At 38.0% G+C, this 18,779-nt stretch overlaps 1 protein-coding gene across 7 annotated transcripts in view; it reads left to right on the plus strand.

Annotated features, from left to right (window-relative positions):
- Nucleotides 1–18,779, plus strand: part of FAM151B (family with sequence similarity 151 member B) — a 72,165-nt gene that overhangs the window by 15,098 nt on the left and 38,288 nt on the right. For 3 of the 7 annotated variants that reach the window (XM_049866821.1, XM_049866831.1, XM_049866849.1), the window contains exons 2-4: nt 3,095–3,220; nt 13,053–13,218; nt 16,031–16,248. In XM_049866821.1, the coding sequence (XP_049722778.1) occupies nt 3,095–3,220; nt 13,053–13,218; nt 16,031–16,248 (510 nt within the window). Of the gene's footprint in view, nt 1–3,094; nt 3,221–4,597; nt 4,729–12,796; nt 12,882–13,052; nt 13,219–16,030; nt 16,249–18,779 lie in introns of those variants that run through there. The other 4 variants (XM_049866873.1, XM_049866865.1, XM_049866855.1 and 1 more) reach the window with 4 other exon arrangements.

Genomic DNA, 18,779 nt, shown 5'->3' on the forward strand with positions numbered 1-18,779 from the left:
CTACTAATAAACTTTGGTCTCTATATATTTGTCTGTTCTAGTTTTTTTTATATAAGTGAGATCAGACAATATTTGTCCTTTTGTGATTGACTTATTTGACTCAGCATAGTGTCTTCAAGTTCTGTCCATATTGTAGCATGTATCAAGGCTTCACTTCTCTTACTGGCTGAATGGTATTCCATTGTATGTATGTACCACATTTTGTTTATTCGTTCATCCACTGATGGGCATTTAGGTCGTTTCCACCTTTTGGGTATAGTGCTACAGTGAACACTGGCGTACAAGTATCTGAGTCTACGTTCAAGTTTTTTCGGTATATACCTAGGAGTGGTATATACCTAGGAGAGGAACTGCCACACTCTTCCACATCAGCTGTACCATTTTGCATTCTCATCAGAAATGGATAAGGGTTCCAAATCCCCACATCCTTGCCAAATTTGTTATTTTCTGTTTTTTTTTTTTTTTTTATCTTAGCCATCTGTCTTGGATTGAATTGTGTCCCCCCAAAACATGTGTCAACTTGGCTAGGCCATGATTCCCCATATTGTGTGGTTGTCTACCATTTGTCATCTGATGTGATTTTCCTATGTGTTGTAAATCCTACCTCTATGATGTTAATGAGGCAGGATTAGAGGCAGTTATGTTAATGAGGCAGGACTCAATCTACAAGATTAGGTTGTGTCTTAATTCAATCTCTTTTGAGATATAAAAGAGAGAAGGGAGCAGAAGGACAGGGGGACCTCATACCACTAAGAAAATAGAGCCAGGAATGTGTCCTTTGGACCTGGGGTCCTTTGCTGAGAAGTTCCTAGACCAGGGGAAGACTGATGACAAGTACCTTCCTCTAGAGTGGACAGAAAGATAAAACCTCTCCCTGGAGCTGGCACCCTGAATTCAGGCTTCTAGCCTCCTAGACTGTGAGAAAATAAACTTCTGTTTGCTAAAGCCGTCCACCTGTATTTCTGTTGTAGCAGCGCTGGGTAACTGAGACAGCGGCCGGAACGTTAGCCGTCTGCACCGCTCGGGGGCTCCTTTCAGGGCTGTTTACTGTTGTCGTTAGTTGCTGTAGAGCTGGCTCCGACTTACAGCGTCTGTATGTATAACAGAACTAAACTTCGCATGGCCCTCTACCAGCTTCATAATCGTTGGTGTGTTTGAGTTCATTGTTTCAGCTTTTTTGTCAGTGCATCTCATTGAGGGTTTCCTGCATTTTCATTTGCCCTCTACTTTACCGACCATCGTGCTCTTTTCTAGCATTTGGTGTTTCCTGATAACACGTCCAAAGTAAGTGACCCGAAGTCTCTTCTAAGGAGCATCATGGTTGTATTTCTTCTGCTGTTGACTTGTTTATTCTTCAGGCCTATCACCTACATAAAATAGTTATAACAATACTCTAAATCATAGATAATTGAAGCCTCATCTTCTAAAAGTACTGTATACAGTGTGGCTAAGTCGAAGGTAGCAATTTCACCCATGAAAATGAAAGGAATACTTTTTACCTCTAATGTTTTTAAATTCTACAGTGATGGCATTTTATAATTAATTTGTAAGTTACTTTTATAAAAATTTTAAATGCAGTGTGTTTAGTTGAAAGGTGCCATAGAAACAGCCACTATAACTAACATTTCTATTTTTGTCTGGCAACATACATGATTACTGTTTCTGTAAGTCATTTGATGTATCTCAAAAACTTCATTTTTAACAGCTACATATTTTATCGTGAGGATAGACTATGATTTAATTATTTTCCTATTGGACATTTCTGTTCTAGTGAACAATTAATGTGCTTTCCAAAATGGCTAACTTTAATACAGAAAAATGATGGCCATCTATGACCATCTAATTTCAAAGGGTCCGTGGCTCTGTTGCATATGCTTCATACGGCCATGTGTTTTGGGTAGGAAACTGCTTGGGAATAGTGGATGCTACAGCCAGTTTCTCTTTTCTTTATTCTGTAGCCCAATATAGAGTAGCCACTAAGTCCCCTTACCTTTTGGTTAGAAGTTATCTTTATATGCCGTCTCATTCTCTGCTCAAATTTTACTTTTTTTTTTCACTGTTTTATGAGCAGTTTCTAATAGATATTTTTAGGTTTTCAACTGTTGTTAGGCAGAGTTAATAAACGAATTAACAGAAGACATATCTCACGAATAGGGAATTTGTGGCCACTTGGTAGGCACTTAATAAATGTTTAAATGAATTAACAAGAATTAGGGAGGTACGATTACATATAATCTTAACTGTTTTTCAGTGTTTTCCAGCTTTTCCTCACTGTTATATTGGGGTGTAGCATAGTATGAGGTAGACCCAGATTCAAATGTTTTTGCCACCACTTACTGGTTATGTAGCATTAGGCAAGGCACTTAGTCTTAGTTAACTCACATATTTTAATGCTTAGTTAAGAGAAACTCTGCTCTGCTAAAAAGTGGCAAATATGAGAATTATATAGATTTATACATGCTAGATAAATCTGTGAATACTAACTCAGGAGATTTACATAGTCACTTGTATAAATGTTGCTAAGAATCAAATTCTGAAAGTGAACATGCAGTAAAAATGGTCAATTTAAGATTCTGAATTGTTAATATAAATATAGAATGGAGGTTCAGGTGGAGAAAACAATTAAATTGTACCTAACTGGAAGTTTTTAACACAGCTTTGGCTTTACATCAATTTTACTTGTATTTATGGGGCACAAATTGTAGAGGACATCATATGAAAATCCCGGCTTTTAAATATCTGCTTCTTCCTGCATGTTTTCTTATGCTTCAGAGGCTCAGACTATCCTAAACCAAAAACCCATTGTCACCGAGTGAATTCTGACTCACAGAACTCATAGAGACCCTGTAGACTGCCCTATGTGTTTATTAATTATTGCATTACATAATATATATGTGTGTGTGTGTGTGTGTATGACACATAGCTTCTATATATGTCTGCCACATTATAATACATGTTGTCTGTTTTTTAAAATCTTGTTAACCCAGATCACCTTGTTATTCTCCCTCAATATATCCTCTGTCCTTTTTTATTAAAAAAAGTGCTTTACTCTTTAAAGAATCTGTTTTCTTTGATGTAAATGCTGTTATTTTAGGATCTTGGAGTGAAAACATACTGGAACATTTTCTGAGAAATAACCAGATTACAACAAAAGATGGCGCGGAGATCACCTGGTATCATGCAGCTAACCACAAGGCTCAGATGAATGAGGCACTGAAAAGTAAGACAGTACAGTTACTTGTATTACTTTGGATAATAGATGAATTCAACTACTTTTTGATACCTGGGCATATTTGCAGGTACCAGAGACTTAAATGATTCGAATATAAATTTTGGCTGAAATAAACAGTTTTATTAAGGGTCCCATTTTGTTTACAAACTGAACAAATTTCCATAGTTGAAGAATTTTCTTATTTTCCAGGAGCGATTTCTCTTTTCTGTGCCTTATTGAAATCTTCATATGTTATTACACTGTCTTATCTACCGCAGTGATTTGAGTAAAAATTTTAAGATCAGGGTCTTGTGCCCTACACATTTTGTCTCTTTTACAGTGTACTAAGGAGAGGCTCAGTAAGTATTTGTTCAGTGGATAGATGAAGCCATTGTATACTAACTTATAATTTAATTATGTTGGGCAGTATTTATGCCTAGGCTAGAAACCAAGCCTTTTGGGTTACTGATTCAATCAGCATATATTTCTTCATTATATAGATCTTATAGTGGTATTTTTTAATCTTTTTCTGTGAAATACGCCTGTTGGCTACAACAGCAGAGGAGAACGAAAGCATATCCTCAGATGGCTGGGCATAGCCTGAAGTGGCCTGGTCCAACAAAGAAATGTTCTACAATTTTAAAATCAGAAAAGCTGTGTGATAGAGTGGGAAGGCCCATGGACTTTGGACTCAGAAGAACACAAGCTTTCATTTATAAAATGGGAATAATAATACCTAACTTTCTAGGTTACTGTGTGGATCATATGAGATAATGTCATATCACGCACTTATTAAAGAGAAGCTGTTGTTATTATATTTAATCTTACTTTTGGTGTATCAGTAAATCACTTAAGTGTGCAAGGTTTGGCAGTGTTTCCCTGAGATACATGTAGATAAAGAACAAACGTTGTCTTTATAATGCCAAACATCGTGTTTGAAAATACCAAGAGAGTTGACTTTTTCACCTAAAATATTGTCATTCTTTAGCTGTATATAGACAGAACCTAGCCTCAATTTCCTCTTTTCCATTAGGACAGCGTACATTGCCTTAATACTCACAGCCAGTATCATACTTAATGGTGAAAGACTGAATGCTTTTCCCCTAAGATCAGGAACAAGACGAGATGTCTTCTCTTGCTGCATCTACTTAACATTGTATTGGAGGTTGTAGTCGGAGCGACTAGGCGAGAAAATGAAATAAAAGGCATTCAGATTGGAAAGGAAGAAGTAAACTACAGATAGTCCCTGACTTATGATGTATTCAAGTTACAGTGAACTGCACTTACAGTCATCTGTTTTTATTTACTTATTTTTGTACATCTTATTTTTATTAATATGTACTACATATTATGTTGCAGCATGTAATTTGCTGATGTTATTCTCAGATGTTCTCTCGCAGATGTTCAAAGATCGGATTTATAAAGAAATTCATAACGAAAGGCAGTAATAGTGAAAACTAAAAGAAAAAAAAGAGGTATTCGACTTACGTCAGAACTGAGTTACAACGGAGTGATCGGTATGGAACCCTGTCATAAAGCCAGGGACTACCTGTATATGTATTTGCAGATGACATGATCTTGTATACAGAAAATCCAAAGAAATTCACACACATGAAAAATAAAAGCCATAAAAACAATTAGAGCTAATAAACAAGTTTAGCAAGGTTGTAAAATACAAGAGCCATATAAAAATTACATTTCTACACTAGCAATGAACAATCTGAAAATGAAATTAAGAAAACAATTTCGTTTACAGTAGTTTCAAAAGGAATAAAATACTTAGGAATAAATTTAACAAAAGAAGTACAAGACTTGTACACCAGACTACAAACATCTCTTAAAGAAATTAAGGAAGACCTAAAAATATGAAAAACATCCATATTCATGGATTGGGAGACTTAGTATTGTTAAGATAGCAGTGCTCCCCAAATAGATCTATAGAGTCAATGAAATCTCTATGAAAATTCCAGCTGCCTTTTTCACAGGAATTGACAAGCTGAACCTAAAAGCTATATAGAAATGCAGGGGACCCAGAAAAACAGAACAATCTTGAAAAAGAGAATGAAGTTGGAGAACTTACATCTCCTATTTTAAAACTTACTATAAAGTTACAGTAATCAAGATTGTGTGGTACGTATATAAACCCGTTGCTGTCGAGTCAATTCTGACTCATAGTGACCTTATAGAACAGAGTAGAACTGCCCCATAGAGTTTCCAAGGAGCACCTGGTAGATTCGAACTGCTGACCTTTTGGTTAGCATCCGTAGCTTTTAACCATTACGCCACCAGGGTTTCCGTGGTACTTATATAAGTATAGACATACAGGTCAATAGATAGAATTGATAGTCCAAAAATAAACTCATATATTTATGGCCAATTGATTTTTTACAAGGGTGCCAGGACAATATATTGGAGAGGTAACAGTTTTTTCAACATATGCCACTGTGACTACTGGATATCCAACTGGCAAAAAAAAAAAAAAAAATGAAGTTGGATGCCTACCTCATCCCATGTACAAAAACTAACTCAAATAGAACATACTTTACATGGGGCTTCAGACTCCTTGACACAGCCATTTAGTTTCTTTTCTACCTGGCTCATAGGGTTAATATGAGAATTAATGAGCATGGTACAGTGCGTGGCATATGGTAAGCACTCCATAAATAAGGTACTTAGTATTCCTCTTGTGGAGTAGTTTCTTTGTATAAGCTGTCATACATCTAGCAGACTTCTGGGTTGCAAGAATCTCTCAGGTTACCTCAGGTAATGAGGGTTTGTTATAGGAATATAAAGGAATTGAGTCAGCACAGGAAGCCATCTCAGAAGTAAAGTAATTTGGATACTTGAAGAATTTGAATGCTACACAAGATAAACTTCAGCGCTGAGGTCCTCCCAGAATTTCTTCAAAGAAAACTTCTTTCCCTGTTTCTGTATCTCTTTCTTCTATTGTAATTGTGTGTGTTTCTGGTACTATATTTTTCTTTGTTTCAAAACTGAGCTCTTAGAGGAATGATGTGGTTGTTTGGTTAATAACTGTTCAATGCAAATCACTCCTATTGGATTGAATTCTTCTACCAGACAGCTTCATCTGTCCAATATAAAAATGACAGTCTTTGAGCCAGGAGAAAGTCCTTCATCAGATCCATGGGGCCAGGGTTTCAGGGCCGGATGTCACAAAACTTGATAGTTTTATACTTTAAGCTGATGATTTTATTTTGAGAACAATAATCTTTGTACTCATTCCTTACCCCTACTCCAAAGGTAATTTGTACAAACATGTTTTTAATATTGTTTTAGAAGAGAAAAACTAGGGAGGGGGAGACAACCCAAAATTTAAGTTCTGAATATTGGAGAATGGATCAAACTCTGTTAGATCAATAGAATATAATATATTCAGAGTGATTTAAAATAGTGGACTGTGTTGATGCATTAAAATTATAGGTGAAATAAGTAAAAAAAGCAAAACAAAAGTTTTAGACAAAGATATAGATGTGATGTACAATGACAGTAAGTCTGAAGCAAAATAGAATTTAATATTCACTGGATTTTTTTCTTTTAAAGTTAATTTAAATTAATTAAACAGGATGACAAAGAAACACCAGAAGGGAACACATATTAGTTTAAAATTCTAATTGCTATAATCTATTCAGATACCTTTACCAAATAACTGATAGAAATCAGTCCATGAATATGAAGTAAGTGTTTTCTGTACTTTATGTCTATCACTATTAAGAGTTCAGAGAAGGACCACATCTACCATGTCCTCTACCAGACTGAGTCCAGTACAAAGAGATGATGCCTGGCTACCACCACTGACTGCTCTGACAGGGATCACAACAGAGGGACCCAGACAGAGCTGGAGGAAAATGTAGAACAAAATTCTAACTCAAAAAGAAAGACCAGACTTGCTGGTCTGATGGAGACTGGAGAAACTCTGAAAGTATGGCCCCCAACACCCTTTCAGCTCAGTAATGAGATCACTCCTGGGGTTCTGTCTTCAGCCAAAGATTGAACAGGTCCATGGAACAAAACAAGACTAAAGGGGTACACCAGCCCTGGGGCTGGAACTGGAAGGCAGGAGGGAACAGGAAAGCTGGTAATAAGAACGCAGGGTTGAGAAGGGAGAGTGTTGACATGTCATGGGGTTAACTAATGTCATAGAAAAATGTGTGTACTGTTTGATGAGAAACCAGTTTGTTCTGTAAACCTTTATCTAAAGTACAAAAAAAAAAAAAAAAAAGTTCAGAGAAATCTGCCCATACTCATAGTCTAAAAAACCAAACCCAGTGCCGTTGAGTCGATTCCGACTCATAGCGACCCTATAGGACAAAGTAGAACTGTCCCATAGAGTTTCCAAGGAGCGCCTGGCAGATTCGAACTGCTGACCATTTGGTTAGCAGCCATAGCACTTAACCACTACGCCACCAGGGTTTCCACTCATAGTCTAGATAGACAAAAAATACCCATTCAACTACAGAAAGAAAGAGACAGTAGTATATAAGGGTGCTGTCACATGTCATAGACTGTAAGTTTTATAAGAATTCAGAAAAATGAAGTGAAAGACTTCTGAGAGAATTAATTGCATCTTGAAAAATCTGAATAATTTAGATTGGAGACAAGGACAACATCCTTCAAGGTAGGAGGAATATCAGAAGACTGGGCCAAAAGACGAGGGTGAACATAACATTTGTAGAGCAGTTTGGATATGTGTAAAGTTGAGTCAGCCTACAATGACAGGAGGGGAAATACACACTCGTTCCAATGGGTAATAAGTATCTATGGATTATGATGTGAAGCCACCACTAATCTGTCAGTTTGTCATACTGTCATGGCTTGCATGTTGCTGTGACGTGGGAAGCAACGCTACCAATATTTCAAATACTGTGCCAGCAGGGTCACTTATGGTGGACAGGTTTCAGCAGAGCTTCCAGACTAAGACAGTCTGGAGAAGAGCAGGCCTTCTCCAAGTAGAGTAGACCTTAATGATTTCAATGGAGTAAAGCTGTTGGACCTTCATTTGTTGATTTGACACAACACAAAATGAGAAGAAACAGCTGCAAACATCCATTAGTAAACTGAAGGTGAAATGTATGAAGTATGAACTAGGAAAATTGGAAGTCACTGGAAATGAAATGGAATTCTTGAAGATAGATATCCTACACATTAGTGAGCTGAAATGGACTGGTATTGGCCATTTTGATTCTCACAGTCATATGGAAGGACAGATTGGAAAGGAATAGCATCGCATTCTTCATCAAAACGAACGCTTCAAAATCTATCCTGAAGTACAGTGCTGTCAGTGATAGGATATTATACATATGCCTACAGGAAAGACCAGTTGCTATGACCGTTATTCAAATTTATGCACCAACTACTAATGTCAAAGATGAAGAAATTGAAGGTTTTTTACCAACCTCTGCAGTCTACAATTGATCAAACATGCAATCGAAATGCATTGGTAATTGCTGGTGATTGGAATCTGAAAGTTGGAAAAAAAAAGAAGGATCAGTAGTTGGAAAATATGGCCTTGGTGATAGAAATGATGCCGGAGATCGCATGATAAAATATTGCAAGACAGATGACTTCTTCATTGCAAATACCTTTTTTCAACAACATAAATGGCAATTATACATGTAGAACTCGCTGGTTGGAACACACAGGCGTCAAATTGACTATATCTGTGGAAGAAAGAAGACGGAAAAGCCCGGTATCATCAGTTAGAACAAGGCCAGGGGCTGACTGCAGAACAGATGATCAGTTACTCACTTGCAGGTTCAAGTTGAAGGAAATTAGAACAAGCCCATGAGAGCCAAAGTATGGCCTTGAGTGTATCCCTCCTGAATTTAGAGATCATCTCAAGAATAGATTTGACATGGTGAACACTAATGACCAAAGTCCAGAAGACTTGTGCAGTGACATCAAGGAACATCATACATGAAGAAAGCAAGAGGTCATTAAAAAGAAAGGAAAGAAAGAAAAGAACAAAATGGATGTTAAAAGAGACTCTGAAAATTGCTCTTGAACGTCAAACAGCTGAAACAAAAGAAAAGATGAAGTAAAAGAGCTGAACAGAAGATTTCAAAGGGCAGCTCGAGAAGACAAGGTATTACAATGAAATGTGCAAAGAGCTGAAGTTAAAAAGCCAAAAAGGAAGAACACGCTTGGCATTACTCAAGCTGAAATAACTGAAGAAAAAAATTCAAACCTAGAGTTGCAATATTAACGGATTCTACTGGAAGAATACTAAAAGACCCAGGAAACATCAAAAGAAGATGGAACAAATACACAGAGTAACTGTACCAAAAAGAGGTATCATATGATCAAGAACCAATGGTACTGAAAGAAGAGGTCCAAGCTGCACTGAAGGCATTGGCGAAAAACAAGGCTTCAGGAATTGAGGGAATACCAATTGAGATGTTTTAACACATGGATGCAGTGCTGCAAGCACACTCACTTGTCTATGCCAAGAAATTTGAAAGATAGCTACCTGGCCAGCTGACTGGAAGAGATCCATATCTGTGCCTATTCCAAAGAAAGGAGATCAAACAGAATGCAGAAATTATCAAACAATATCATTAATGTCACACACAAGTAAGATTTTCCTGAAGAGTATTCAAAAGTGTTTACAACAGTACATTGACAGGGAACTACCAGAAATTCAAGCCGGGTTCCACAGAGGACCTCAAACAAGGGATAGCATTGCTGATGTCAGATGGATCATGGCTGAAAGCAGAGAATACCAGAAAGATGGTTACCTGTGTTTGACTCTTCAAAGGCATTGGACTGTGTGGATCATAACAAATTATGGATAACATTGTAAAGAATGGAAATTCCAGAACACTTAATTGTGCTCATGCGGAACCTATATTTAGACCAAGAGGCAATCATTCAAACAGAACAAGGGAATACTGTGTGGTTTAAAGTCAGGAAAGGTGTGTGTCAAGGTTGTATTTGTTCACCATATTTATTGAGTCTGTATGCTGAGCAAATAATCTGAGAAGCTGGACTATATGAAGAAGAACAGGGCATCAGGATTGGAGGAAGACTCATGAACAACCTGTGATATGCAGATGATAACTTTGCTTGCTGAAAGTGAAGAGGACTTGAAGCACTTATCGATGAAGATTAAAGACCACAAACCTTCAGTATGGATTACAGCTAAACATAGAGAGAACAAAAATCCTCACAACTGGACTAATAAGCAATATCATGATAAAGAGAGAAAAGACTGAGGTTGTCAGGGATTTCATTTTACTTGGATCCACAATCAACACCCATGGAAGCAGAAGTCAAGAAATCAAATGATGCATTGCATTGGGCAAATCTGCTGCAAGAGATCTCTTTAAAGTGTTAAAAAGCAAGATACCACTTTAAGGACTAAGGTGCACCTGACCCAAGCCATGGTGTTTCCAGTCATCTCATATGCATGTGAAAGCTGCACAGTTGAATAAGGAAGACCAAAGAACAATTGATGCCTTTGAATTATGGTGTTGGCAAAGAATATTGAATATACCATGGACAGCTAGAAGAACAAATAAATCTGCCTTGGAAGAAGTACAGCCAGAGTGCTCATTAGAAGCAAGGATGGCTAGACTTCGTCTCACATACTTCGGATGAGTTGTCAGAAGGGACCAGTCCCTGGAGAAGAACATCATGCTTGGTAAAATAAGGGTGAGCAAAAAAGAGGAAGACCTTCAATGAGTTGGATTGATACAGTGACTGCAGCAGTGGGCTCAAATATAGCAATGATTGTGAGGGTGGTGCAAGACCAGGCAGTGTTTTGTTCTGTTGTACATAGAGACACTCTGAGTTGAAATTGACTCAATGGCACCTAACAACAACGGAGTTGCAATATTGAAGGATTCTATGGGCAAAATATTGAATGACGCAGGAAGCATCAAAAGAAGATGGAACGAATACCCAGAGTCACTGTACCAAAAAGAATTGGTCCACATTCATCCATTTCAGGAGGTAGCATATGATCAAAAACCAATGCTATTGAAGTAAAAAGTCCAAGCTGCACTGAAGGCATTGATGAAAAATAAGGTTCTGGGAATTGACAGGATACCAACTGAGATGTTTCAACAAATGGACGCAACACTGGAAGTGCACACTTGTCTATGCCAAGAAATTTGGAAGACAGCTACCTGGACAGCCAACTAGAAGAGATCCATATCTGTGCCCATTCTAAAGAAAGGTGATCCGACAGAATATGGAAATTATCAAACAATATCATTAATATCACATGTAAGTAAAATTTTGCTGAAGATAATTAAAAAATGGCTGCTGCAGTACATTGACAGGGAACTGCCAAAAATTCAAGCCAGGTTCAGAAGAGTATGTGCAACGAGGGATATTACTGTTAATGTCAAATGGATCTTGGCTGAAAGCAGAGAATACCAGAAAGATTTTTACTTGTGTTTTATTAACTGTGCAAAGGCATTCAACTATGCATTATAACAAATTATGGATAACATTGCAAAGAATGGATATTCCAGAACATTTAATTGTGCTTTTGTAGAATTTGTACATAGACGAAGAAACAGTCGTTCGAACAGAACAAGGGGATACTGTGTGGTTTAAAATCAGGAAAGGTGTGTTTGAGGATTGTATCCTTTCACCATACTTATTCAGTCTGTATGCTGAGCACATTATCAGAGAAACTGACTATATGAAGAAGAATGCAACATTAGGATTGGAGGAAGACTTATTAACAACCTGTAATATACAGATGATACAACCTTGCTTGCTGAAAGAGAAGAGGACTTGAAGCACTTACTGAGGAAGATCAAGGATTCCAGCTTTCGGTACGGGTTCCATCTCAAAGAAAACAAAAATCCTTACTACTGAACCAATAAGCAACATCATGGTAAATGGAGAAAATATTGAAGTTGTCAAGGATTTCATTTTACTTGGATCCACAATCAATACCCATGGAAGCAGCAGTCAAGAAATATATTGCATTGGGTAAATCTGTTGCAAAAGACCTCTTTAAAGTATTACAAAGTGAAGCTGTTACTTTGAAGACTAAGGTGCACCTGACCCAAACCATAGTATTTTCAGTTACCTCATATGCATGTGAAAGCTGGACAATGAGTAAGACTGAAGAAAAATTGATGCATTTGAATTATGATATTGGTGAAGAATATTAAATATACCGTGGACTGCCAGAAGAACAAACAAATCTGTCTTAGAAGCACCACCAGAATGCTCCTTAGAAGCAAGGATGGCGAGACTTTGTCTCACGTACTTTGGACATGTTATCAGGAGGAACCAGTCCCTGGAGAAGGACATCATGCTTGGTAACGCAGAGGGTCAGTGAAGAAAAAGAAGACCTTTGATGACATGAATTGACACAGTGGCTGCAACAATGGGCTCAAATATAGCAACAATTGTGAGTATGGTGCATGACTGGGCAATGTTTTGTTCTGTTTTGCCTAAGGTCACCATGAGTTAGAACTGAATGGGTGGCACCTAACAGCAACAACATTATTTGAAGAGTGAGAAGATAAAAGTACTAGTTTTTTTCCCAGATAATTTAAACAAATATTTATTAATCCTCCCTTTGTATACACACTTTCCTAGGTACTGGGAAGAAATTCAACAGCCAAGCCAGACCTAGAAGTATATTTACTTAACTTCTCAGCACCTGTGTGGTCTACTCTACAAAGTAAGGACAACAGAGAAGGGTCTAGCACTATGCCTTGCACATAGCAGTTACTCAGTAAATGTTAGTTTTCTTTCCTTCCTTTTCTCTTTCTAAAAAAGTTATTGGACATGGCATCTCCTGTAGTTTTGCCCAGTTTTGTTAGCATTAACTTAAGTTCTTTTATTTGGACAGGCACCGCTCACATGATAGAGGCTGATGTCCTTCTTCCTGATGATGAATCAGAACATGGCCAACCAGTCATGGCCCATCCTCCTGAAACAAGCAGTGATAATACTCTACAGGAGTGGCTGGCTGAAGTTGTGAAAAGCAATAAAGGCATCAAGCTGGATTTCAAGAGGTACTTGTACAAAAATCTGCAATCTCCTGATTGTTATAGAGTAACTTTGGAAAAAAAAAAAAAAAAAAGATTAATAGCCTCATGTATCTGTGCCTGATTACCTATCTTTGTACTTTATCCAAACTGAAAATGGAATTATAGACTTTTAATATGTTTCAGGAATGGACCTGAGACCCATTGAGTTGTTTTCTAAAATTGTTTTTTGGGGACCCTTTGAGACTAAAATTAATTTTTACAAAGGAATTCATCATAAGTGACCATGGGATAATAGAACAAGAAATTTAAAATACTACTCTCATTAAAAAGTAGTCTAGGAGAGAGAAAGTTGGGGTAGTTTCATTGGGATAGTTAATGCATAGCCTTCCTGATATATGTTGTTACATTTGCATATGTAGGGAATTATTTCAAATTCTTCGGTAACCAAAGTGTTCCTTAAAAATATTGTGCATTTCAGAGGTATTGAAAATGAAGAGCAAGATTAAGTGTCATTTCCTTTCCTATGGCTCTCAAAAAATTTTTACTTTTGTGTTAGTTTGGTAGTGTAAAGCCAGAGATATATTGTACTACCACAAAAGCTCACCATAAACCCCATGAAGACAGCTCTTACAGAAATCTAGGATTTCTGGCAAACCTTACTCATCTCTGTACAATATTTTAAAATTGATATTCCTTTAAGAAACTAATAAGAACTTAGAAATCTTACTTATGTTATCGACATGATTTTAGCCATTTGTTGTGGGGCTACATATACCAGCAAACCTCATTGTACTGTTGGTGAATGAATGGATATACAGAAACTTGATATATAGGAGTTTAGATTGAGAAGGATGTGTAAGTTAAAGAACTATATTAAGGGACTCTACTTTGCACACATGCAGTTGCCATGAGTGAGAATCAACTCAGTGGTAACTAATAACATTAAAATCATAAAGCTTTTAAAGTGGTCAATGTTCCAACTCCATTTTATTAACAAAGGAACATAGGCCCAGAGAGGTTAACTGATTTACCCAAGGACAAAATCTAAGCTTGACGGCTGAGCCAGAACCAGATTCCAGGTCTCCTGGACCCAGTCCAGTGTTCTCTGTCACATGAAATAAAACATTTGATCTTTAATGCTAGGTGACTCCAAGCTTTAGATCTTGCCCACTCATGTGCTCAAGTTTTTGGTTACTGTTGCTCCTTGAGGAAACCCTGGTGGCGTAGTGGTTAAGTGCTACGGCTGCTACCCAAGAGGTCAGCAGTTTGAATCCAGCAGGTGCTCCTTGGAAACGCTATGGGACAGTTCTACTCTGTCCTGTAGGGTCGCTATGAGTTGGAATCAACTTGATGGCAATGGGTTATGGGTTAGAATGGTTGAATGTCCACCAATTCTTTTTTGCATCGATGCTGTACAAGGGAGGGAAGCATTTGAGGCAGTGTCCAGCATTAGGGCTTATTAATCCACTAAAATCTGGGGCTCCCATTTCAGGGGCAGAAGAGGGAGATAAAAGACACCACACAGCAGCAGAATGAGAGAGATGCTGGAGGCTGGTTTACTCTGATTTTAGTGCATAGCATCCTTGGTCATAGAGTCCCCAGGTGGCATAAGCTGTTAAGCACTGGTTGATGGGTCAAACCCACCCAGAGGTACCTCGGAAGAAAGACCTGGCAATCTGCTTCCAAAAGCTCACAACATTGAAAACCCTTTGGAGCACAGTTCTACTCTGAAACACATGGGGTCACCATGAGTCAGAATCGACTCAAAGGCAACTGGAAAAAAAAAATCCTTGTTCACTAGTAAAAATGACCCAATAAATGATGAGATTATCAGCTTCTCCTCTTGAGGTAGGAGGCTGGAAAGGAGTGCAGAGAAGAGAGGTAGAAGCATGGGCCAAAGGATTTCAGCCCCTTAAGAAGAGGGGTGGAAATGTGAGGAGGGGATGCTGAATGTTCGCCCCCTGACATCCATTCCCAGGATTCTCCATATGCATTACAAGCTAATATTCTTAGAAATAAATATAGGCCTGAAAAAGGCCTGAAGGTACAGAAAATAGTCAGAGTCATAAGTAATGTAAATATAAAGTTTATACATGTGTTTTTTCAAAGTAAAAATTATGCAGGTTGATTAAAGCTAGAATAGTTGTAGAAAAGTAAAGAAAGTGAAGCTGCTTTTGGATTTAAACTAATTAAAATATACTTGCCTTTAGTTTCCAGAAGAGGTGCTTGCAATAAAAGAAATTTGTAAAAGCTTTAAGAAAATTTTATATTTTTATACTTTGCAATCACTTTGGGAAACGTGTTCACATGACCAGACTCACCCAAGAATATGCGAAGGAAAAGAAACACTTCTTCAGGGCAGTGAGCTGGTGTTAGAGGCAAGGCGCCTGGGAGCACTTGGGCATTTTCATAAATGTGAATTTGCAGGTTGTTAGTATTTCTATTTATTGCCTTTTTTATACCTTCTCTGGTGGTGAATATTTGTGGAATCGACTCGCCGGCACTGGGTTTGGTTTTTTCTTTTAAATTGTTTTCATGTTGAGTTACCGTAATAAGGAGTTTTGGAACCTCTCTCTGTCCACAAGTAGTGGCATTATTCAAGTATTTATAGAACTTTTAGGCACCCTCATGAATTCGGAGCACAAATTAATATTTCGAGATGACATATGTTAAGTTCCCCTCTGGTGTTATGTGATATTTGACTATGTTTAATTCAGGCATTGTTTTATTATACTTTTATTATGAATTTGAGGACATTAAAAAGGCTACTCTAAGAGAACTTCTTCTTACTTTTACTTTAGGCATATGTGTGATTGACAACAAAATCTGTTTTTAGTCTGGCAGCTGTAGAACCATCCATGATGCTCTTGGAAAATGTGAAGAGGCATCTGATGCGTCCTGTGTGGATTAACGCTGATATTCTTCCTGGTCCAAACGGAAGTGGCAAAGTAGTGGATGCAAAACTATTTATAGACACTGTGACATCCTTCTTTCCAGATGTGACATTTTCCCTGGGTTGGACAACAGGATGGCATCCTCAGAAAGTCAATGAAGGTAATAATTCCAACAGCGAATTTCTTGTTGATCAAATTAAAATATTCTCTAGATGTAAAAATAGCATCTTGATACAAAACCAAAAAACAGACTCCCCCAACATCTAAGAGCCTAGTAGAGAGAGAAGGTCTGGCCCTGAGGATACGTGTATGACCCTTCTTTCTGTTGCTTCGTATAAGCACTGCATTTGTTGGTGAAGTTCTCTCACCAGGCTCTGAGGGCAAGTATTTATTTGCAAGGTAAATGGAGCCCTGGTGGCACGGTGGTTAAGAGCTCGGCTGCTAACCAAAAGGTCAGCAGTTTGAATCCACCAGCAGCTCCTTGGAAACTCTGTGGGGCAGTTCTGTTCTGTCCTGTAGGGTCGCTATGAGTTGGAATCAACTTGAAGGCAAGAGGTTATAATACATACTTTGAACAAATCCTGAATTGGTCTCTTCGAACTTGTAAAACATTCTGTACTTTTCTTTTGCCTTGTCTTGGAGTACTCCCTATGTCAGATGAAGGATAAGGAAGTGGGTGGTAATAAAGGAGTTTCAAGTGACGTGAGCCATAAGGAAGAGAGTATAGTCGATGAAGCGTACAAGTTGGCTCTCTAGACATTGGAGTGGGCATCAAACGTAGGCTGCTGGAGCCAGGGAACCCTCCTTAGGCTCCTTGGCAGGACAGTGGAGTGGAAGGCCATGGGACTCTCCTCTGGGCTGGACTCCTTTGTTCCACTCATGTCTTCCTACATATGGACCTGACATTCTCCTGCTTTTTCCTGCTCTGCTTATTACACCACTGGATTTATCTTTCTCTTGGTGCATACATCCCTAGGTCAAGATTTCCAGGTAAATGGCCGGTACACAATCAAATGCTCTGGGACACCTGTCCACATGGTAAAAATAATAAACTAAAAAGGCATTTAGGACTTAAGGAGATACGTCCTACTGTGTTAAGAGCATTAATTTTTTACTTATTAATTTGGTATTATTGTTTTCATAAGTAAGATTTTTAAGTTCAACATGAGGTTAGAGTAGCAGCTGTCTAGTGAATCATGACATTTAGATTATGACCCTTTGGCTAGATGGATTCAGCAATTGATACAATTGAGAAAAAATTAATACACTTTAACTTAACTCTATTATAATTATCTATTCATGATATTTTTAATTAGTTTCATTAAAGAACGTAAAGTATAATTCAAAATATTTAAAGAAGATAAATTAGAAATAATTCATTACCTTCTTTATTAATTCTTGTTGTTAGGTGCCATCAAGTCAGTTCTAACTCATAGTGGCTCTGTGTAGGACAGAATGAAGCCCTGCCGCATCCTGTTTGTTCTTCTGGCAGTCCATGGTATATTCAGTATTCCTGGCCAGCATAGTAACTGAAAGGCATCAATTCTTCTTTGGTCTTCCTTATTCATTGTCCAGGTTTTGCATGCATATGAGGTGATTGAAAATACGATGGCTTGGATCAGGTGCACCTTAGTCCTCAAACTGACATCCTTGCTTTTTGATACTTTAAAGGGGTCTCTTGCAGCAGTTTTGCCCAGTGCAATACATCATTTGATTTCTGGACTGCTGCCTTGATGGGTGTTGATTGTGAATCCAAGTAAAATGAAATCCCTGACACATTTAATCTTTTCTCCGTTTATCATGATGTTTCTTGTGGTCCAGTTGTGAGGATTTTTGTTTTCTTTATGCTGAGGTGTAATCCATACTGAAGGGTGTGGTCTTTGATCTTTATCAGTAAGTGCTTCAAGTCCTCTTCACTTTTAGCAAGCAAAGTTGTGTCATCTGCATATTGCAGGTTAATGAGTCTTTCTCCAATCATGATGTTGCCTTCTTCTTCATGTAGTCCAGCTTCTTGGATTATTTGGTCAGCATACAGATTGAATCAACCTTGCTTGCTGAAAGTGAAGAGGACTTGAAATAATTACTAATGAAGATCAAAGACCACAGCCTTCAGTATGGATTGCACCTCAACATAAAGAAAACAAAAATCCTCATAACTGGACCAATAAGCAACATCATGATAAACAGAGAAAAGATTGAAGTTGTCAAGGATTTCATTTTACTTGGATCCATAATCAACAGTCATGGAAGCAGCAGCCAAGAAATCAAAAGATGCATTGCATTGGGTAAATCTGCTGCAAAGGACCTCTTTAAAGTGTTGAAAAGCAAAGATGTCACCTTGAAGACTAAGGTGCTCCTGACCCAAGCCATGGTATTTTCAATTGCATAATATGCATGTGAAAGTTGAACAATGAATAAGGAAGATCAAAGAAGAATTGACGCCTTTGAACTGTGATGTTGGCGAAGAATATTGAATATACCATGGACTGCCAAAAGAACGAACAAATCTGTCTTAGAAGAAGTACAACCAGAATGCTCCTTAGAGGCAAGGATGGCGAGACTGCGTCTTACATACTTTGGACATGTTGTCAAGAGGGATCAGTCCCTGGAGAAGGACACCATGCTTGGCAGAGTACGGGGTCAGCAGAAAAGAGGAAGACCCTCAACGAGGTGAATTGACACAGTGGCTGC

Source organism: Elephas maximus, chromosome 2 (assembly GCF_024166365.1).
Source record: "Elephas maximus indicus isolate mEleMax1 chromosome 2, mEleMax1 primary haplotype, whole genome shotgun sequence".
Taxonomy (NCBI): domain Eukaryota; kingdom Metazoa; phylum Chordata; class Mammalia; order Proboscidea; family Elephantidae; genus Elephas; species Elephas maximus.